The sequence below is a fragment of the Salvelinus fontinalis genome, chromosome 15 (genome assembly GCF_029448725.1).
Source record: "Salvelinus fontinalis isolate EN_2023a chromosome 15, ASM2944872v1, whole genome shotgun sequence".
In the NCBI taxonomy this organism is placed as follows: Eukaryota; Metazoa; Chordata; class Actinopteri; order Salmoniformes; family Salmonidae; genus Salvelinus; species Salvelinus fontinalis.
In genome coordinates this window covers 7738894-7761787 of record NC_074679.1, presented here as the reverse complement: position 1 = coordinate 7761787, position 22894 = coordinate 7738894, and the positions used below count along the sequence as shown (strand labels likewise).

General features: G+C 42.6%; 1 protein-coding gene across 1 annotated transcript; it reads left to right on the top strand.

Annotated features, from left to right (window-relative positions):
* The first annotated feature begins 2864 nt into the window (after positions 1 to 2864).
* Positions 2865 to 21645, top strand: LOC129811361 (transcription factor E2F2-like). The gene is made up of 6 exons (XM_055862601.1): positions 2865 to 3688; positions 15516 to 15618; positions 16940 to 17159; positions 17496 to 17772; positions 18552 to 18771; positions 18922 to 21645. The coding sequence occupies exons 1-6, from the start codon at positions 3422 to 3424 to the stop codon at positions 19197 to 19199; spliced, it is 1365 nt and encodes a 454-aa protein (XP_055718576.1). The 5' UTR covers positions 2865 to 3421; the 3' UTR covers positions 19200 to 21645.
* Positions 21646 to 22894: the final 1249 nt, after the last annotated feature.

The following is a 22894-nucleotide window of genomic DNA, read 5'->3' as shown; positions in this document are numbered from 1 at the left end:
AAAACTAAGCAGCAACCAAATGTGAATGAAAAATGTGTAACAGGTAACACATGTGTTACAAATTTGTCACAAACTAAGCAGCAACCAAAACTAAACAAAATGTAAAGGGTTACAAATGTGTCTTACAAAATACAAATCTCCCAGGGAAAAAAATACATGCATTATGTATAGTTTATACCATCTTAGAAAGTATGTCCTGGACCCTATGAAAATCTATTAGTCTCTCACATCTTACTCTTGTTTATTCCTGTTTGTTTACAAGGACAGTTGTTGAATTTGCATAAGACACAATTAAACAGTTCTGTAGATAGTATCACTCTTTATCGTTACTGTGCTTTGGGCCATTGCGGTGTAGATACAATTCCTCACTGAGCCACAAGATGGGGATATTTGCATGATATGTCAATAAATGCTGTAGATTTCCATAACTACATGACCTCCAGTCTCTCTATATATGAGTGTTATCAGACATACATACTGCTAGTGAATGAGATATACATACTGTGGGTGAACTTCCTTGTTCAGGAGCAGAACGACAGATTTTTACCTTGTCAGCTCTGGTATTCAATCTAGCAACCTTTTGGTTATTGGCCCAACACTCTAACCACTAGGCTACCTGCCGCCCCATATACATACTGCTAGTGAATGAGATTTTTTTAATCCTTTATTTAACTAGGCAAGTCAGTTAAGAACAAATTCTTATTTTCAATGACGGCCTACCGGGGAACAGTGGGTTAACTGCCTTGTTCAGAACGACAGATTTTTACCTTGTCAGCTCTGGGATTCGATCTAATGTAACAGTATAAACTTTACGTCGTCCCCTCGCCCCGACCCGGGCGCGAACCAGGGACCTTCTGCACACATCAGCAACTGACACCCACGAAGCGTCGTCACCCATCGCTCCACAAAAGCCTTGCAGAGCAAGGGGCAACACTACTTAAGTCTCAGAGCAAGTGACGTAACTGATTGAAATGCTACTAGCGCATACACGCTAACTAGCTAGCCATTTCACATCCGTTACACTCACCCCCCTTTCAACCTCCTCCTTTTCCGCAGCAACCAGTGATCCGGGTCAACAGCATCAATGTAACAGTATAACTTTACGGCGTCCCCTCGCCCCGACACGGGCGCGAACCTGGGACCCTCTGCACACATCAACAACGGTCGCCCACGAAGCACGGTCGTTACCCATCGCTCCACAAAGGCCGCGGCTCTTGCAGAGCAAGGGGCAACACTACTTAAGTCTCAGAGCAAGTGACGTAACTGATTGAAATGCTACTAGCGCATACCCGCTAACTAGCTAGCCATTTCACATCCGTTACACTAGCAACCTTTCGGGTTATTGGCCCAACGCTCTAACCACTAGGCTACCTGCCGCCCCATATACATACTGCTAGTGAATGAGAAAAACATTCTGATAGTGAATGAGATATACATTCTGCTAGTGAATAAGACCAGCTCTAGATAGATAAACCAATCAGGAAAAACAATGTTTTATAGGAGTGCTGTACATGCATTTTTTTAATTAAAATGTAGCATGAATTCATATGAGCCTGAGAGACATGAGAGCAGCCAACGGTTGCTTTTTTTGGCTTTGTAACAAATGACATTATAAAAGTAATCAGGTCAACTGCATAGTATTGGTACTTGCTTGACAACATGTGTTTGTCTCTGTTTATTTTGACCCCATTTTGGGAGGCATTTCATCGTGATAGGGCAAAAGCAAATAGGTGCAAACACAGAAACAGATTAACAGATTAACAGACCTTCACTTTGCAGATTAACAGATTAACAGACCTTCACTTTGCAGTGAGCAAACAACCATGCCTGCTGACTAAATCACACAAGCGCACACACACACACAAGCACACACACACACACACACACACACACACACACACACACACACACACACACACACACACACACACACACACACACACACACACACACACACACACACACACACACACACACACACACACACACACACACACACACACCTCTCCCTGGGTAACATTTCAATACAACACATACACCAAAGACCTACAGATGTGTATAATATAATTGTTACATTTACATTATATTATAGTAATTTAGCAGACACTCGTATCCAGAACGACTTACAGTTAGTGTATTCATATTACAGTAAGATAGCTAGATGAGACAACATAGTCGTAGAAAGTACATTTTTCCTCAATAAAGACGTTATCAGCAGTCAGTGGCTGGTAGGAAAAGGACAAGTTTTTTTTTTTTTCTTCGTATCTTGAATAATGGTGGTTCTGCTCCAGTTGACCATATAGCCCATGGCTTCTAGCTTCTCTGCATGCATGGGAAAGTCACTGCAGGGTGTTTGCCAACTGCAGCAAGCTGAATGTTTATTTATTTATTTATTTATTTTTTAAACTTTATTTAACTAGGCAAGTCAGTTAAAAGAACAAATTCTTATTTACAATGACGGCCTACCAAAGGGAAAAGGCCTCCTTCGGGGACGGGGGCCTGGGATTAAAAATAAAAATTAATTAAATAAAAATATAGGACAAAAGTTATTGTGCTCTACTCTATAGTGGAAATAAAATAATATATAGATGTGTTTTTGTGCTCATGATATCATGCTGCTTATCAGTAAGTGTTATAAAAACATGTTATTGTTCAAATTTAAGTTTCGAAATTGGTAACTTTGCCTTCAAAATGACCACCAAGGGACACGCTGTTCCTTTAAGGCTGGGCACGACCCGCGCCAACTGTTTTATGCAAAATATACATAATATATACGGAATGTAACAATCGCAATGTGCTCTGGACCAATCAAAGACGAGCTCTAACCGCGGGAGATCCAAATTTCGCGGGACGTAATTTGGCGCTAAAAACAGCAGTTCTTCTGAGCTCCAAGTCCCTTGTATATAAAATTAAGCTTTTTAGCTGGACAGTGAACCCGATAGTAGCAATATCTCCTCTCTTGAAAATCTGAAGAATCCTTGTAAACTTTGTCTTTTCTGGAGGAATCTGCATCTCAAGACGTAAACTTAAAAGTTTGCTCATACTATACTTGCAAATATCGGGACTACTTGTTGTTTATTATTTATTATAATTAGACAAAGTTTACGTTTCCTCTACTGGACAAAGGATAATATCGGTTGCAAAGCTACAAAATTCGTTTCATTGAAAATATTCACGCAAAGGACACCTCTGGTGCATATTTCACTTGTGAATTTTGCACATTATTAACTAAATAACCTTTTTATGAACTTATTTGGACTTTTATCAAGCTAGCTACAAATTGAGAAATAACGTTTCCAGTTCGTATCGGTAAGACCACAACTCCTCTCATTCACTGTCCTGAATACAGATTACTGGAAACTCCGTGCTTTGCTAGCTAAACATATTTATTTTAAACAGTCGTTATTTTTTATTTACTAAAATGATGCGGATGCCTAAAGGCGTTTCTCCTGCGTCTAGTCGAGGTGCTGTAGGGGGACTGTCGTGTTCGCAGAATAAAGTTTTGTCCGGAGTAAAGACCGAGTTCTTCAGCACCGGGTTACCCAGTCCACCGATTAACTCGGTACCGGCTGGATACTTTACCCAAATATGCAACACGACAGCGGCCGAACAAAGGGCGAACTGCCTGTATGCAACCCCCCATGGACCCGAAGCTAAACCCATCAGATCATCCTCCGGCCGTCTCCCGGTAAGACTTCATAAACAAAGGATGATGCAACTACCACCAATCGATATAACAAGTTAGTCATCCACTTGATAATTAACGTTACTAACAATGTGTCATATTATATGAGCAAAATATTTCCACGTTCCAATGGCATGCATATATTTATAGGAGTTGTGCAGTGCTTGACATTTAAAAAGTGTTGGACATTATCAGACAACGTCACCGAAGCAGCAGTGTGCACTTTGTGTCAATGAAAGGGGTTGTCATTTTTTTTGCCCAGCTCGAGAAACGAGCTTGAGTCGGTGACATTTCTCCCGCAGCCCAGCTGTATTAAACACAGAGGGTTGGGGGTGTTGAGAGTGTTTGGGGGGCCACCAGTGGGGGGTTAGCCAGGACTGAGGGTATCACTGAATTCAACAATGACCGTTGCTAATTTCACCCCTATTTGGAGAGGGAGATGTCTCATTCTAAATTTCCATTTATTGTTAAATAAATGTAGAAAATGCTCCACCTGGACAGGGAACATATTTACTAATGCCCATCCAAGCAATACCAGTCATTTGCCCCAAATGCTATCTAGCTTAACACTTTGTTTAGCCATAGCCCCCAGCTGTCACTAACCAAACCATAACCTCACCTTGACTAATCAAACCATAACCTCACCTTGACTAACCAAACCCTAACGTCACCTTGACTAACCAAACCATAACCTCACCTTGACTAACCAAACCATAAGGTCACCTTGACTAACCAAACCCTAACCTCACCTTGACTAACCAAACCATAAGGTCACCTTGACTAACCAAACCCTAACCTCACCTTGACTAACCAAAGCATAAGGTCACCTTGTCTGAATTGTTCCTGCCTACCTTACAGGTCACAGCTGGACATCCATTTACTTTTCTTGGGAGTTGACATCATTATTTTATGTTCAAGAGAGGAAGCCCTGAAGTCACACACTCACACAGTCTTGTACAGCTAACCTTGCGGAGACACACAATTCAGTCCCATTCAAAATCCTATTTTCCCTAACCCCTAAACCAAACCCGTACTCTTACCCTAACCCTGACCTTAACCCAAAAAACCTAACCCTAAACCTAGAAATAGCATTTGACCTTGTGGGGAACAACAAAATGTCCCCGTTTGGTCAAATCTTTGTTTGTTTACTATTGTTTACTAATAATGAAACACATCCACACGCACACACGTAGTAGTAGTAGTAATGGTGATAGTAGTAGTAGTGATGGTGGTAGTAGTGATGGTGGTAGTAGTAGTAGTAGTAGTAATGGTGATTGTAGTAGTAGTAGTAATGGTGATTGTTGTAGTAGTAGTAGTGATGGTGGTAGTAATAGTAGTAGTGATGGTGGTAGTAATAGTAGTAGTAAATATGGTGGTAGTAGTAGTAGTAGTAGTAATGGTGATTGTAGTAGTAGTAGTAATGGTGGTAGTAGTAGTAGTAGTAGTAATGGTGGTAGTAGTAGTAGTAATAGTGGCGGTAGTAGTAGTAGTAGTAATGGTGATTGTAGTAGTAGTAGTGGTAGTAGTAGTAGTAGTAGTAGTGGTAGTAGTAGTAGTAATGGTGATAGTAGTAGTAGTAATGGTGATAGTAGTAGTAGTAATGTGATAGTAGTAGTGATGGTGGTAGTAGAAGTAGTAATGGTGATAGTAGTAGTAGTAGTAATGGTGATAGTAGTAGTAGTATTGGTGATAGTAGTAGTAGTAGTAATGGTGATAGTAGTAGTAGTAGTAGTAGTAATAGTAATAGTAGCAGTAGTAGTAGTAGTAGTAGTAGTAGTGATGGTGGTAGTAGTAGTAGTAGTAGTAGTAGTAGTAGTAGTAGTAGTAGTAGAAGAAGTAATGGTGATGACTGGTGCCTCCCGGGTGGCGCAGTGGTCTAGGGCACTGCATCGCAGTGCTAGCTGCGCCACCAGAGTCTCTGGGTTCACGCCCAGGCTGGGCTGGGTTCGCGCTCTGTCGCAGCCGGCCGCAACCGGGAGGTCCGTGGGGCGACGCACAATTGGCATAGCGTCGTCCGGGTTAGGGAGGGTTTGGCCGGTAGGGATATCCTTGTCTCAGTATGTAAAATGTATGCACTCTACTGTAAGTCGCTCTGGATAAGAGCATCTGCTAAATGACTAAAATGTGATAGTAGTAGTAGTGATGGTGGTAGTAGTAGTAGTGATGGTGGTGGTAGTAGTAGTAGTAGTAGTAGTAGTAGTAGAAGTAATGGTGATAGTAGTAGAAGTAGTAGTGATGGTGGTAGTAGTAGTAGTAGTAGTGATGGTGGTAGTAGTAGTAGTAGTAGTGATGGTGGTGGTGGTAGTAGTAGTAGTAGTAGTGATGGTGGTAGTAGTAGTAATGGTGATTGTTGTAGTAGTAGTAGTGATGGTGGTAGTAATAGTAGTAGTAAATATGGTGGTAGTAGTAGTAGTAGTAGTAGAAGTAATGGTGATAATAGTAGTAGTAGTAGTGATGGTGGTAGTAGTAGTAGTGATGGTGATAGTAGTAGTAGTGATGGTAGTAGTAGTAGTAGTAGAAGTAATGTTGATAGTAGTAGTAGTAGTAGTGATGGTGTTGGTAGTAGTAGTAGTGATGGTGGGGGTAGTAGTAGTAGTAGTAGTGATGGTGGTAGTAGTAGTAGTAGTAGTAGTAGAAGTAATGGTGATAGTAGTAGTAGTAGAAGTAATGGTGATAGTAGTAGTAGTAGTAGTGCTGGTGGTAGTAGTAGTGATGGTGGTAGTAGTAGTAGTAGTAGTGATGGTGGTAGTAGTAGAGGTAATGGTGATAGTAGTAGTAGTAGTAGTAGTCTTGAGGGAGATAATGACATGTTGCTGATTAACACACACAGCATTCAGGGTGTGTATGTTTCCAGGCTGATCATTTCCAGGTAAAGTATTGACTAGAGCGGAGACTACTCCTATGCTTTGCACCAATAAAATGACATTAACTAGGCCAGTCACGTGACTGGGCTAATGCCATTTCTATTGTGTACTACTCTCCATTGTTCTAATGTCCACTTCCTATTCTAGGTCAAGTCTGAACAAGGCACTAGGTCAGGTGGTCCTGGTATTCATCGACCCTCTCTATCCTACTGTTAGGATTAGGGCTATGAGTTTTTTTCTGACCAGGGAGAAAAAAATAACGATTTTATAAAACTAGTTACTACTAGTTTACAACTAGTTAAAAAAAGTGTACAACTATTGATCAGATCAAATGTTATTAGTCACATGCTACGTAAAACAACAGGCATCACCTATAACTAGGGCCCAGAGTTTTTCCTTGTCGGGTCAAGTGGTCACTCCTGGCCCTAGTTATGATAAACAACAAAATGTCCGCTTTGGCAGGCAATAAGTTCCTTATATTGTCTGGAAAGCACATTGTTCAGAGAGGTTACATTTGCCCTGGAAACTGCAGAGTGATAGGACTATGAGCTAAAACCTTTGAAAATATATATTTTTGGTTGAAAATACATATTTTCAATGTCTGGTGCTCACTGTGTGTCAGATGAAGTGTTGGAGCAGAACATCCTCCTGCCTTGCTACTCGTAAACACTTTGGACTGCGCTGCTGTGAACGAGACATTTCCTTCTCCCTGTCCTCTCAACAACACGCCAAATATATTCCTCCTTGGGTGGGAGTAGAATTCAACCTCAAATATGGGTCACTCACAGGACACGTCACACATAGTCATGCTGCATACGTCAAACTTGGCAGATGCAAGTGCAAATGGGCTGTGTCCCAAATGATACCCAATACCATGTATAGGGTGGCATTTTGGGGAAAAAAACATTTGCACTTGCCTCTGCCAAGTTTGAAGTGCACTACTTTTAGGACGCAGGTGTGGTCACGTGGCGTACTATTATAGATAACCTGAGACGATATATCCCCAATGTGTAATATTTATAGTGGTTGCTATGATGTTTGAGTGATTTGCGAGGCGCTAGCTGTGACGTTCTCACTGCGTTTCCTGTGAAGGAGATACTACTACTAACATGTAAATGTTTGACATAAGTTTTACTCCGCAGTAGAAAATTAAACAGGACAGAAAGGTCAAGGGTTTCAGTTTGACACAGATTGAAGTTCACAATAGGTGGGGATGTAACACATCATGGTGGAAGTTTCATTCATATGCACATTGAGTGACCGTGTGAGATGGATTGAGGCTTAGGCTAGTCATTGTATCCCCTTTAGGGGTTCTAGAAGAGAATATGTTCACCCCTTATGTCTCTGAAATGTGTTATTATGATAATGAATTAAACTGTGTGTTATATATAATGTGTAATAGTGTTCTCCACAATGCAGGCCTAGATACGTAGGTTTCCATGACATGCTAGCTACCCCCTGATCCCCCCCTCACACGTCACTACCTCATGTCGTCATTGCCTACGCCCTCACCATCTCTGGGACCCCCCCATGGTGAGCCCCTATTCCGACTAGGCCTCAGGGTGCCGGGGGTGTGACATTGCGCACTTTGTACCTTGTTTACACTCCAGCCAAAGGCTCTCTCTTCCCCCCTTTCTGTTTTCGGCCTGCCCTAGGCCCCACTCCGAATCCACGAGCTCGCATGCTCACCCTCAATAGGGTTTGTTTAGCATTTCAAAGTCCACCCCAACTGGACCCCCCCCCCCCCCGCCCCTCATCTCCCTTTTCCCATCGGCACCTTGACAATGTCATCAGCAATGCATTTCAACCTTTTCATTGTTGTTGTGCCTCCGATGCCCAGTCCCATGGGTGTAGTGTTGTGTAGATAGGAATATGCTAGGTTTTGAATGGATCTTTTGTCATTTATTTTGTCAGACATATTGAAACTTGTCCCTACCTGGGAAGACTGGTTCTACGTGATTGAACTGGGTCATATTCATTAGGGCAAAGCGTAGCAAAAGCTTCACAATGGAAAACAAAAAACTGTTTTGCAGTAGTAGTGATGGTGATGGTGATAGTAGTAGTGATGGTGATAGTAGTAGTAGTAGTGATGGTGATAGTAGTAGTAGTAGTAGTAGTAGTGATGGTGGTGGTGGTAGTAGTAGTAGTAGTAGTAGTAGTGATGGTGGTGGTGGTAGTAGTAGTAGTAGTGATGGTGGTAGTAGTAGTAGTGATGGTGGTAGTAGTAGTAGTGATGGTGATAGTAGTAGTAGTGATGGTGGTAGTAGTAGTGGTAGTAGTAGTAGTGATGGTGGTAGTAGTAGTGGTAGTAGTAGTAGTAGTGATGGTGATAATAGTAGTGATGCTGATAGTAGTAATGGTAGTAGTAGTAGTAGTAGTAGTGATGGTGATAGTAGTAGTGATGATGTAGTAGTAGTGATGGTGATAGTAGTAGTGATGATGTAGTAGTAGTGATGGTGATAGTAGTAGTAGTAGTATTAATGATGGTGATAGTAGAAGTGATGGTGATAGTAGTAGTGATGGTGATAGTAGTAGTGATGGTCATAGTAGTAGTGATGGTGATAGTAGTAGTAGTAGTGATGGTGATAGTAGTAGTAGTAGTAGTAGTAGTAATGATGGTTGTGGTGGTAGTAGTAGTATTAGTACTAGTGATGGTGATAGTAGTAGTGATGGTGATAGTAGTAGTAGTAGTAGTAGTAGTAGTAGTAGTAGTAGTAGTAGTAGTAGTGATGGTGATAGTAGTAGTAGTAGTAATGGTGATAGTAGTAGTAGTAATGGTGATAGTAGTAGTAGTAGTAGTGATATTAGTGATGGTGATAGTAGTAGTAGTAGTAGTGATGGTGATAGTAATATTAGTGATGGTAATAGTAGTAGTAGTAGTGATGGTGATAGTAATATTAGTGATGGTGATAGTAGTAGTAGTGATGGTGATAGTAGCAGTGATGGTGGAAGTAGTAGTAGTCGTAATAGTAGTAGTGATGGTAATAGTAGTAGTAGTAGTAGTAGTAGTAGTAGTGATGGTGGTGGTAGTAGTAGTGATGGTGGTAGTAATATTAGTGATGGTGATAGTAGTAGTAGTGATGGTGATAGTAGTAGTAGTAGTAGTAGTAGTAGTAGTAGTGATGGTGGTAGTAGTAGTAGTCGTAATAGTAGTAGTGATGGTAATAGTAGTAGTAGTAGTAGTGATGGTAATAGTAGTAGTGGTAGTGATGGTGGTGGTGGTAGTAGTAGTAGTGATGGTGGTAGTAGTGGTAGTGATGGTGGTAGTAGTAGTAGTAGTAGTGATGGTGATAGTAGTAGTAGTAGTGGTAGTGATGGTGGTGGTAGTAGTAGTGATGGTGATAGTAGTAGTAGTAGTGATGGTGATAGTAGTAGTAGTAGTAGTAGTAGTGATGGTGATAGTAGTAGTAGTAGTAGTGATGGTGGTAGATGTCAGTTTCCTTCTGTTTGTTAACTAATGAATACAACCCTGGTGTTTGAAGAGAGAGACTGTAGCTAGTCTAGCTAGCAAGACTGTTGAAAGCCTTTGCTTCATGTGACCCAAATGTCTCTGAATAAATTCCAGTCATATCTGGTGAAATGGCGGGGTTGAAGGGGAGGGTTGGGTCATGGGTGGGTGGAAGGAGAGCTGAACTTGTGCATATTTAGGGTGTAGCCTAGTCGCTGTAGGGCAATAATGACTATGGGTTGAAACACTATAACTTACTGTGTCATGTAGATAAAGAAGGGATTGTGAAGGAGGGACTCTGTGTATTTAAATGCCCGGCAATGGCTTACTAATGTGTTGACAATTGCTGTATTTAGCTGTTAACTCACTTTGTTTGAGCTCAACATTCTTTTAGCTACTGTTAGTGTGTGTCTCATTCTGTTCTGTAGCTCTCTGTACTTGACTGTGTGTTGTTAGTATTTGGTGGTTGAGTGATTTTCTTTTCTTCCCCCCTGTGGTATGTTAGCTGACACATAGGCCTTGTATTTTCACTCGTAAAACTGTTTGCAAAGCACTGACTCTCCATCCAAAACCTCACTACAAACACAAACTCACAGGCCTCAGCTGTGACTTTGCAAAGTTGCTGGGCAAAACTGAGGTAAAATGTTAAAGGAGGAGGGCCACAGAGCTGTCAACAACACACGGCTGCCATTTTAACCACCACACGTCATGTAATCATGTCAGGTAGTTTCTGTATTTGACAACTACATTTAGACTGGATGTGAAAGTGTCACATTTTAATCCGTGAGGTACAATGCAGCCATTTTTATCTTAATATCAAATTATTTCTGTGTAACAATTAAGTACCTTACTGTGATTGTTTTCAAATTTTTTTTTAAATCAAAAATTAACAAAAATAACTTCTTAGCAAAGAACCATTTCTCAAACAAGAATTTTGATAGGACTGTCTGGGAGTGGTCTGAGTGGAGAGGGGAAAACTGAAAACTAGCTGTTATTGGCAGAGAGGTTTGGAACTCTCTTTCTTATTGGTCTATTAACTAATTTACCTAAAAGCAGGCCAAAACTCCATCCCAACAAAACAGGCTAAAATTTCAGGTGTTTTTTTTCCCAACAGCTAAAACACTAAAAGGGCATTATCATAATTTTCACAATTTGACAGTATTATTCCAATCTCATAGTGTGGAAATATGTATAAAACACAGGGAAATCTAGTTTTTGACTGTACTCGGCCTTTAACAGCGTGGTAGTTGCCATCTTTCCTCAATTCCCCCTCTGGGCAGTGTCTCTTAATCCATTTCCTTCCTCTAGATCGGTCAAAAGGAGAAGTCCTATCTTGATGCAGGTTGAACAATATGGAAGGGAACAAACCAGTCCACAAAACAGACATTAGTCTATATAGTTACTAATGTATTGTTACCATAAGTAGCACTGGTAGACTACAAATGTTTGCTTCACTACCAAGTTGCTGTAACTAAAACACAGTTATTGGTTGTCATGGTGAAGGTGACAAGGACAGTAAATAGACTATGTAGTAGGCAGAGTTAGTGCACCTAAAGTGAACTTGTGTGTGTGCACGTGTGCTGTAAGGATTAGGCAGGTTCTCTTGTGGTCTCCCTGCCGCCTGCTGTGTGCGGCTGCCACAGATGTCACTAACAGACGGATGGGACATGTGGTGGAGGACAGAGCGACAATGACACCTTTCTTCCCCCGTGCCATGTTTCAGTCCAAATCCACTAGCTGCTCACATTCTCCAGCCTCCTCTAAGGGCCCAAATTCACAAAGCATCCCGGAGGAGGAGTGCTAGTACAGTATGGTTTACTTAGTGCCAGGAGTTTTTCCTGACCCTGTGTCATGACAGGAAACCTCTGGAACTACAGCCTCCTATGTATGGTCTGCAGTACGGGAACACAGTAGCTGCTTTGCCAGAATCTCCCTTGTCAGTTTGTAGCCTATCCATGGTTACAACATGGTGAGAAAAGAGAACCAGTGCAACAAAGACCCTAGTTTAAAAGTTAAAACTACAAATGAGTACTTAAGAAAACTACAAATGAGTAGCTACACCTCTGTGTATCTAGTTGTACTGTAATGTCGTACACAGGGTTTATTGCAGCGCCAGGTCATGACACGTGTCACATAGCCTAGTTCATCACATATAGTGGCTTGTGTGTGTGTGTGTGTGTGTGTGTGTGTGAGAGAGAACACAGCTGGTGGGTGTGGTAAAACCCCTACCCTTTCTGTCTCCCTCCAGCAGTACCTGCAGTGCCCCCAGGGCAGGCGTCCCCCACTGCCACTGAACTCATTTTAGTGTGTGTTGGGGAGGATGGAGCAAACCATTGCTGCAGTATGGGGGTGTTGTGTGTTGGGGGTGATGGAGCACATCATTGATGCAATATGGGGGTGGTGTGTGTGTGCGTGTGTGTGTGGGGGGGGGTAATAAGTGGGTCCTATCTGTGAGAGGGGTATAAGACGAAGTGTGAAGAGATTGAGAAAATGGGAGAGGGATAAAGAGGGGTTGGGGGAGGTGTGTAATGTGCCTCCAAGCAGCAGTTACTAATTACATACAGCATGACCATCTGGATGAAATCCTATGCCTCGTTAGCTAGTTCAGTCAGGAGTCTGTAGAGTTTTTTTATATATTTTTTTTTAGAGGTGGTGTGTGTTGGCGAGGGGCGCCGTGCAGTTTGGGGACAATGGTGCACTGTACAGGTCTGGTTGTGATGAATAAATGTGTTGTCAAATTGGACATGTGTGTGTGTCCATAACCGAGTGTGTGTGTGTGTGTCCATAACCGTGTGTGTGTGTGTGTGTCCATAACTGAGTGTGTGTCCATAACTGAGTGTGTGTGTGTGTGTGTGTCCATAACCAAGTGTGTGTGTGTGTGTGTCCATAACTGAGTGTGTGCCCATAACCGTGTGTGTCCATAACCAAGTGTGTGTGTGTGTGTGTGCGTGTGTGTCCATAACTGAGTGTGTGTCCATAACCGAGTGTGTGTGTGTGTCCATAACCGAGTGTGTGTCCATAACCGTATGTGTGTCCATAACTGTGTGTGTGTGTGTGTGTGTGTGTGTGTGTGTGTGTCCATAACCAAGTGTGTGTGTGTGTCCATAACTGAGTGTGTGTGTGTGTGTGTCCATAACCAAGTGTGTGTGTGTGTCCATAACTGAGTGTGTGTGTGTGTGTGTGTGTGTGTGTCCATAACCGTATGTGTGTCCATAACTGTGTGTGTGTGTGTGTGTGTGTGTCCATAACCAAGTGTGTGTGTGTGTCCATAACTGAGTGTGTGTGTGTGTGTGTGTGTCCATAACCAAGTGTGTGTGTGTGTCCATAACTGAGTGTGTGTGTGTGTGTGTGTGTGTCCATAACCGTATGTGTCCATAACCGTGTGTGTGTGTCCATAAACGAGTGTGTGTGTGTGTGTCCATAAACGAGTGTGTGTGTGTGTGTCCATAAACGAGTGTGTGTGTGTGTGTCCATAAACGAGTGTGTGTGTATGTGTCCATAACCGTGTGTGTGTGTGTGTGTCCATAAACGAGTGTGTGTGTGTGTGTGTGTGTCCATAACCATGACTGGAACGAATTGCAAAAATCGCTGAAGCTGGAGACTCGTATGTTCCTCACTAACTTTAAACATCAGTTATCCGAGCAGCTAACCGATCGCTGCAGCTGTACATAGTCCATCTGTAAATAGCCCACCCAATCTACCTACCTCATCCCCATATTGTTTTATTTACTTTTCTGCTCTTTTGCACATCAGTATTTCTACTTGCACACCATCATCTGCTCATCTATCACTCCAGTGTTAATCTGCTAAATTGTAATTACTTAGCTACTATGGCCTATTTATTGCCTTACCTCCTCACGCCATTTGCACACACTGTATAAAGACTTTCTTTTTTTCCCATAATGTGTTATTGACTACGTTTGTTTATTCCATGTGTAACTCTGTGTTGTTTTTTGTGTCGCACTGCTTTGCTTTATCTTGGCCAGGTCGCAGTGAGAACTAAATTAGAACTTGTTCTCAACTAGATTACCTGATTAAATAAAGGTGAAATAAAAAAATAACAGTGGACCTCCTAGTGTGTGTGTGTGTGTGTGTGTGTGTGTGTGTGTGTGTGTGTGTGTGTGTGTGTGTGTGTGTGTGTGTGTGTGTGTGTGTGTGTGTGTGTGTGTGTGTGTGTGTGTGTGTGTGTGTGTGTGTGTGTTGGTCAGGCTGCCTGTGTGTTTACTGGAGAAAGAAGAGGGCTAAAGAAGGAGTGAGGAGGTCATGGGTGAAAGGAGGAGGAGGAGGAAGTGGGAGGATGGGGTTGGTGAGTTGAATGAGTCCAGGGATGTCCTGGCGTTTGGCGGGCAGTGCTCCCCACACACACACACACACTCCCGCTGGCGTTCCGCTGGCGCCTAGACCAAGTGTGCTACATACTGTCTTAAAAGACCTTCACTTGAAAAATTATGAGGAAAAAGCAGTACTTTTTGTCCATTTTGAGATGCCGTAGCCAGTATATACTTCCTTAAAAAAGCTACTTCAAGAAATCTGTCATTAACTTTGACATTTTTGCAGAGGAGATCTTAGTCAGGTAATTTTGCCTCTGACTAGGATGTTTGGTGCAGTATTTCTTAAGGGAACAAATGTGCATGAGGACGAGTCGTCTGTCGTTGAATGACAACAGGCATTTACATAATTGAAAAATCCCTACTGTTGACCAATCTCCGACGAGCGGGCGTAGACCTCAGCTGCCGACTTCGGTTTCCCTCGAGAAAATGTTTTGTTTGCCCGAACAGCCCCAAAACGAACGAAAAGTTGTCATAATATATGCACAAACTGTTCTGAACTGTTTTGGATGGGAAGCATGTGGACGCATTTAGAAGTCTGACAATGTGAGTGCATTTAGAAGTCTGACAATGTGAGGGCATTTAGAAGTCTGACAATGTGAGGGCCTGTGAGGGCATTTAAAAGTCTTTGACAATGTGAGGGTCTTCAGAAGTCTTTGACAATGTGAGGGTCTTTAGAAGTCTTTGACAATGTGAGGGTCTTCAGAAGTCTTTGACAATGTGAGGGTTTCCAGAAGTCTTTGACAATGTGAGGGTCTTCAGAAGTCTTTGACAATGTGAGGGTCTTCAGAAGTCTTTGACAATGTGAGGGTCTTCAGAAGTCTTTGACAATGTGAGGGTCTTTAGAAGTCTTTGACAATGTCAGGGTCTTTAGAAGTCTTTGACAATGTGAGGGTCTATAGAAGTCTTTGACAATGTGAGGGTCTATAGAAATCTTTGACAATGTGAGGGTCTATAGAAGTCTTTGACAATGTGAGGGTCTTTGTCCCTGCTCTTGTTCACTTTTCTTTGAAAGGAAATGATTGGTTTAAGAAAACTCTTTAGCCTGCGTCATCCAAGGATTTGAAATGTGTGGGAAGTAGTGAACGAGTGAGTGTACACTGCAGGAGAAAGGAGATATTATTGGGACACATACTCTGTCTCAAGCTGTCTTTAACCCCTTTGTCCCTCTTCTTTATCTCCCCCCATAGGCCAAGAGGAAGCTGGACCTAGAAGACCCCCTCTACCTCCCTGACTTCAGGACCCCTAAAGGAAAGGGGAACACGGCCACAGCCAGTCATCCAAGTCCCAAAAGTGAGTATCTGCATCAATGAGAAAAAGCAAGGCCCCCTACTTTAACGTTTCTTCATAAACACTGGCCCCCTACTTTAACGTTTCTTCATAAACACTGGCCCCTACTTTAACGTTTCTTCATAAACACTGGGCCCCTACTTTAACGTTTCTTCATAAACACTGGGCCCCTACTTTAACGTTTATTCATAAACACTGGGCCCCTACTTTAACGTTTCTTCATAAACACTGGCCCCCTACTTTAACGTTTCTTCATAAACACTGGCCCCTACTTTAACGTTTCTTTATAAACACTGGCCCCTAACTTAACGTTTCTTCATTCTCAAATAAGGGATGGTTTGCATAAAGCGACACAACATCAATTCATCCATCTGCCCATCAAGCCATCCACCCATCAATCAATCCATCAATTCATCCATCCATCCATCCACCCATCAATCCATCCATCCACCAATCCACCCACCCACCAATCCACCCACCCATCAATCCATCCACCCATCAATCCATCCATCAATCCATCCAACCACCAATCCACCCACCCACCAATCCACCCACCCATCAATCCATCCACCCATCAATCCATCCATCAATCCATCCACCCACCAATCCACCCACCCACCAATCCACCCACCCATCAATCCATCCACCCATCAATCCATCCACCCATCAATCCATCCACCCATCAATCCATCCATCAATCCATCCACCCACCAATCCATCCACCCACCAATCCACCCACCCACCAATCCATCCACCCATCAATCCATCCATCAATCCATCCACCCACCCATCAATCCATCCACCCACCAATCCATCAATCAATCCATCCAACCATCAATCTTACCCAGTCAACATCCCCATATACAGATATGATTGTATGATCGTACATGTGTATTACAGTACCAGTCAAAAGTTTGGACACATCTACTCATTCAAATGTTCTTTATTTTTACTATTTTGTACATTGTAGAATAATAGTGAAGACATCAAAACTATGAAATAACACATATGGAATCATGTAGTAACCAAAAAAGTTACCATCAAGGCAAAGGGTGGCTACTTTGAAGAATCTCAAATATGAAATATATTTTGATTTAACACTTTTTTGGTTACTACATGATTCCATAAGTGTTATTTCATAGTTTTGATGTCTTCACTATTATACTACAATGTAGAAAATAGTAAAAATAAAGAACATTTGAATGAGTAGGTGTGTCCAAACTTTTGACCTATACTGTACCTAGATATAGATATAAAATATAGGCACATCATAATTGCCCTGCATTCCCCAACACGTCTCACTTGTATGACCTATGATCCTCAGCGCCCAAGTCTCCCGGTGAGAGGACGCGCTACGACACCTCGCTTGGTTTGCTGACCAAGAAGTTTGTTGGCCTGCTGAGCGAGTCACCTGACGGCGTGCTGGACCTCAACTGGGCCACCGAGGTCCTCGAGGTGCAGAAGAGACGTATCTATGACATCACCAACGTGCTGGAGGGCGTTCAGCTGATCCGCAAGAAGTCCAAGAACAACATCCAGTGGTTGTGAGTAGCACACTAAGGAGAAGTGGACAAGTACACTTAGGAAAGTATCCCTAGAACAAGTAGCTTCTCATCACTGGGTCTAATTCCAAATCACGCCTCTACTCCTGGCCGTTTTTGGGTTAGCAATATGGTAATAGGTTCAAGCCATACCTGACCATAACCTGTACTGTGACGTACGGATCCTATTCAGTGTGTTTGAGTCAATCAGTAGTTTGAGCAAAGCATGGCACAGAATCAATAATATATCTGACTGCAATGTAGGCCATCTTAAACACGTACATTGTCTAGCAACTCCAGGTGGCTGATAATGTAAAATATGTGTCCGTTGCCTCCCAGGGTGGGCGGTGTGTTCGAGGGCTCGGCGAGCAGCGGGGAGAAGTCACGTGCCCTGCGGCGGGAGCTGGGTGAGCTGGAGAGGGCTGAGAAGGCCTTGGATGACCTGATCACGTCCAGTAGTGCCCAGATCAAGGAGCTGACCGAACACAGAGACAACCAGCGGCTAGGCTACGTTACCTACCAGGACATCAGGTCGATAGCCCGTCTGCAGGACCAGACGGTCATCGCCGTCAAGGCCCCATCAGAAACCAAGCTGGAGGTCCCAGAGTCCTCAGGGGTGAGTGGTCAACGGTCATAGATACACGGAGCTGGCTGTTGGCGTGTCGTTAACACCGGAGCGGATCGGCTAGCCTATTTCTGCTTTCGTTTAAGAAATAAAAAAAGACAAGGTGTATTACAAATCAGACTGACGTAGTTCCTGATACAGTATACTGGATTGATATATAGTTCCAGGTTGTTATTGTAAGAAGATCATTTGTTCTCAGTGATTTACTGGGTCTAAATAAAGGCAGTATGGTTTAGGTCAGCGTTTCCCAAACTTGGTCCTCGGGACCCCAAGGGGTACATGTTTTGGTTTTTGCCCCCAGCACTACACAGCTGATTCAAATCATCAAAGTTTGATGATGAGTTGGATATTTGAATCAGCTATGTTGTCCTGGGGGGGGGGCCCAGGATCGAGTTTGGGAACCCCTGGTGTAGGAGGACGTGTCTAACATTCTTACCAAACCGTTTCATGTGGTTTCCTCTCGTACAACTACTTACATTACGGCCCACGTCTTGTCTTGAGGAAGGACCCATTTTTGCAATTACTGCATTACTAAACTATTTATTGCACGTCTACAGCTGTATTTGTGGATTCAATCTGTGAATGTACTAGCCTTTGTGTAATGATGTTTTTATGATGACTTTAACAAAATGTATTTTCACACGTTGCATTGGCCTCACTGTATATAATGCAGTTACAGGCAACACTTTACATTACGTTGCTTTTCTACTGTGATTAAATGAGTAACAACATTGTATTAACATGAGCTTCCCGTTGTCCCGTACCCTCAGGGCTCCCAACAGATCTACCTGAAGAGTAAGAACGGCCCCATTGAGGTGTACCTCTGTCCCGAGGAGGGTCTGGAGGATGCCAGCCCCGTCAAGAGCACCACCACCCCCAGGAAAGAGTACTCTCATCACCCCCTGGGTCACACTGCCACCACCTCCCCAGCCATGGCACCACCACAGTACACCACCATCAAACAGGAGGTCAAGCAGGAGCCCATGGAGGGTAAGCTGAACTGAGGGGCTTGTGATTGATACAGCTGAGGTCCACATTATGTGGTTTACTGACCTAATCTCTGTCTCTTTCTCTCTGTCTCTCTCTCTCTGTTCCTCTCACTCTGTCTCTCCTCTTTCTCTCTCGTTCTCTCTCTCCTAGCTGAACTCTCCAGACCAACACCGGTGGTCCCCAGCTCCTCCACCAGCAGCAGCACTACCCTCCTGGATGTAGAAGGTCTCCTGGGCCTTCCCCCCAGCATGCTCCAGATGACAGAGGACCAGCTCCCGGGCCCCGGGTTCACCCCTGACCCCAACGCCCCCTTCGTCAGCTTCTCACCGCCCCTCGACCACGACGACTACCTATGGGGGCTGGAGGACAGCGAGGGCGTGTCCGACTTCTTCGACACCTACGACCTGGGAGACCTGCTGCGAAGCTGAGAGACCGGAGATAGACTTTGAATCCTAAATCAAGCCCTACATTCTAATCACTTGAGTAGATCTGAGAGGGTTGGATAGGTGTAAAGTGGCACTGGCAACCCTGTCAGGGTGCTTAAGGTTTAGGGTCTAGCAGTTGATTTGGGATTCAGGAAGAGAGGGACGGAGAGGAGGGATGGGAGAGGGTAGACTATCTGCACGAATAGGGCCATGAGTTCTTCCCACATCGCGTGACCTGGAGAAACTTGTTCATCTAGTTATAGCTTAGTTCTGACCATACAAACAGAATCACTAAATAGAATGAATACAAATAGTAATTGACCTGACCAGGAAACCTCCAGGCCCCAGTTGTAAAAGGATATAAGTGGTCAGGGAAAACTCCAGGCCCTATTCATGAAGGAGTAGTGTCCTCTGTCGGGGTATGGGGTAGGGAGGAAATGTTACACTATGAAGCCATCAACTCTTTGCTTTAGCCATGTCTATTCCACGTTAATGATTTGTCTGAAAAAATGGGTCTCTGTGTTAATTGTACATATATTTTTATACCTTTGTGGTTTGGAATTCAGAGTAGGGCCTGGATTGACACTGGTGTGTGTTTGTGTGTGTCCAGCTTATAAAGCTCTCAATGTTTTTGTTTTGTGTATTTGTATAGCGGACAGTTCGTATCCGTCACATTTAAATTGTAATGTGTGCTGCGTAGAAATATAGACACAGCACATTTTGTATGCATTACTGATGAGCAAAAAACCCTGCAAAAAAACAACTTGGGCATTTTGGGTAGGGGGTGTTATATTAACTCTCAGGAATGTTGTCTTTTCCAGTCAAAATGTTTATAGTACCGCTCTTTGGCCATTAGGGGGCAACATTGTATTATGTCAGCTTAAACTCGCCAGCTTTACAGGGTTGAATCATTGTATGTGAAGCTAAACCAGGGTCATGTTCATGAGGAAGAAAATGTATAGAACTCGGAGTAAAACAGGGAGGCACTACCTGAACGTGTCCAATAAGAACGTAGATTTTCTTTGCCCGTTGCAAAACGTTTCAAAACATTGTGCCCTGTTGAACACGACCCAGGTACCAAGCATGGAGTCTCTGGTGCTAACATAATATGGCGTTTCAACAAGGTGTAGCAGTATGGGTAATTTAGTTGTTGGGTATACCCAAGACATTTGTTTATATTGGGGATCTGGTCACTGCCTCCAGCCTCCAGCTGTATGGATGGTCAGGTAGTGTAATCTTCTGTGTCCCATGACAGGATGTGTCCACATCACATCGTAGAGGTTAGTTAGAAGCTGTTCTGGACCCATAGCCAAAGACACAGGGGTCACGTCCCAAATGGTTTTGACCAGAGGCCCATAAGAAATAAGGTGCTATTTGGGATGCTTCCTGGGTCTTTTTAGTGAAGGATATTATCTACCCAATCCCTATTCTATATGTCCCTATTCTATATGTGACTGACTACAGTATCGTGCTTTGCTTGCGAATCGGCAGCTAGGTTTCACATCCTGAAGCTTCTCTATCAAGATGCATTTGATAGTATTTATTTTTTTTTAAATCTAAAGTTAACTTTGTAGTATTGAATGACTATATATTTCCAAGGAAATTATCCAGTAAGGGTAATAATATACGACAACATCTGGATTTTAATGTGTGTTTTGATTTAGTCAGTCATTAAGATTAAATAGAGGGCAATCGTCATATCCCCGCTTCTTCTGAAACTAGATGAAGTCTTTGATTCAAATGGTGGTTTGTGTGTTGTCAAACCCACTCTAGGGATCAAAGAGGATGTCATATCTTTTCTCTGTTTTCTTTAGTTAATGAAGGCTTAGCCCCACGTGTGTGGTAGTTTAAACCTCGGAGAAAAAAGCCAGAATGGTACCCCAAGGTCAAAGTTGGGTCTCTTTAGACTGAGTTGTGTTCATTAGGCACCAAAACGGAACAAAATGTACTGAAATGCGGAGGAACTATCACTGATTGTTGTTTCCCATTGCAAAGTGTTTTAAACGTTTTCCATTGTGTGCTCTAATGAACACTAGTCTAGGAGTTTAAAGGATTTGGACACATCGGAGGACTCTTTTTTTAGTGAATTGTATTTTGGTGCATTTTCTGCCTCTTTCCACAATGTGGGTTTAAGTCAATTGTCCTGTCCTAACAAACTTGAATATTTTGTGTGTGTGTGTGTTTTCTGTGTGTGAATGTGAAAGGGTGGGAAAGGTGTAGATTTTTAGACAATTTGAATACAACAATCTAGTTTTAAAAAAATGGAGTATTATTTTTTGTAACTGTACAGAATTGATTTTGTATTTATAATCTTTTTCCTTAAGTAATTTGGAAAGTTTAATACTGACCATTGTTAAAGAGCGACGGTCTCTGATTGACATGCAGCACTTAATATTTTGTAATATTAGGGTCTGTTTGAATAAATAAAGTATTGAAGCCATGGTGTAAACTTTCCGATTCTGTCCATTTCCTATGACATCATTCATTGATTTGCTATGGCAGGCCGCGCCAGTAGTCTTGGCAGACATCACATGTAGGTCAATGATAGATATCTCATTGTTCTTTTCTGTGTTCAAAGCAGTAAACTCCCTTCCGTAGGGTTGTGTTTGCCTAGTTCAATACTAAACCAGTTTGATCAGAGAATCTTAATGAACTAATAACTAATCCTGTTTAGACTTGCTTCAAATGATTCCTCAAAGCAGAGAATTCTGGTTAATATGTCATGATAACAGATTCAAACACAAACCTCAGTATCAACACAGACTTGAATATAAATGTAGTACCATGACCCAGCATCATCTCCAGTGTGGGTGTCTTAGCTCCACAACACTGCCACCAATTGAGCTAACATGCCACTACTTGGAAAGCATTTGCCTATCTCTCTGTTCGAATTTGGCACAAGGACTGAGGACTTTCAGGGTAACATCACATTGATGCAATGAATTGTGACATTCCCACACGCTGACTGAATAGGGCAACATGAGCAGTAACAACAACACTGACACAGCTATTAACTTACTCTGGCAGGTGGACAAAAAAAAACACTAAAAAGCCACAGTCATTCTTTGGACTTTGAAAGTTGCCAGGGGAAACCTGCAAACAATAGATAGCGGATGAAGCTAAGGTCAAGGGGTTAGGGGTTACGATGGAACTGGATACAATGGAATTTTCCCCCCATGGTAGCCAAGTAACCTCAGGCCAAGTAACCTTTCTTTTACAGCTAAGAAAGCTCTAAAATTAAATGTGTATTGGATTGGTGTTGATCTGTGTATTTCTGTGTTGGGCAGAGACCTAACTGCTATCATTCTCCAAAGACAATGAAAAAACATCCGAGCATTGATAAAGGTTCAGCTTTAAAAGGTCCAATGCAGACATTTTTATCTGAATATCAAATCATTTCTGGTTTTAAGAATGAAGTACCTTACCTGTGATTGTTTTATATTAAAACGGTCAAAAATAAACAAAAATGGCTTCTTAGCAAAGAGACATTTCTCAATAATTTTGCTAGGACTGTCTGCGAAGGGGAAAACTGAAAACTAGTTGTTATTGGCAGAGATGTTTGGAACTCTCTTTCTTATTGGTCTATTAACTAATTTGCTGTCTGGTGTGTCACCAGGCAGGCCAAAAGTCCATCCCACCACAACGGGCTGAAATGTACACTAAAAGGGCATTGTCTTCATTTTCACAGTATTATTCTA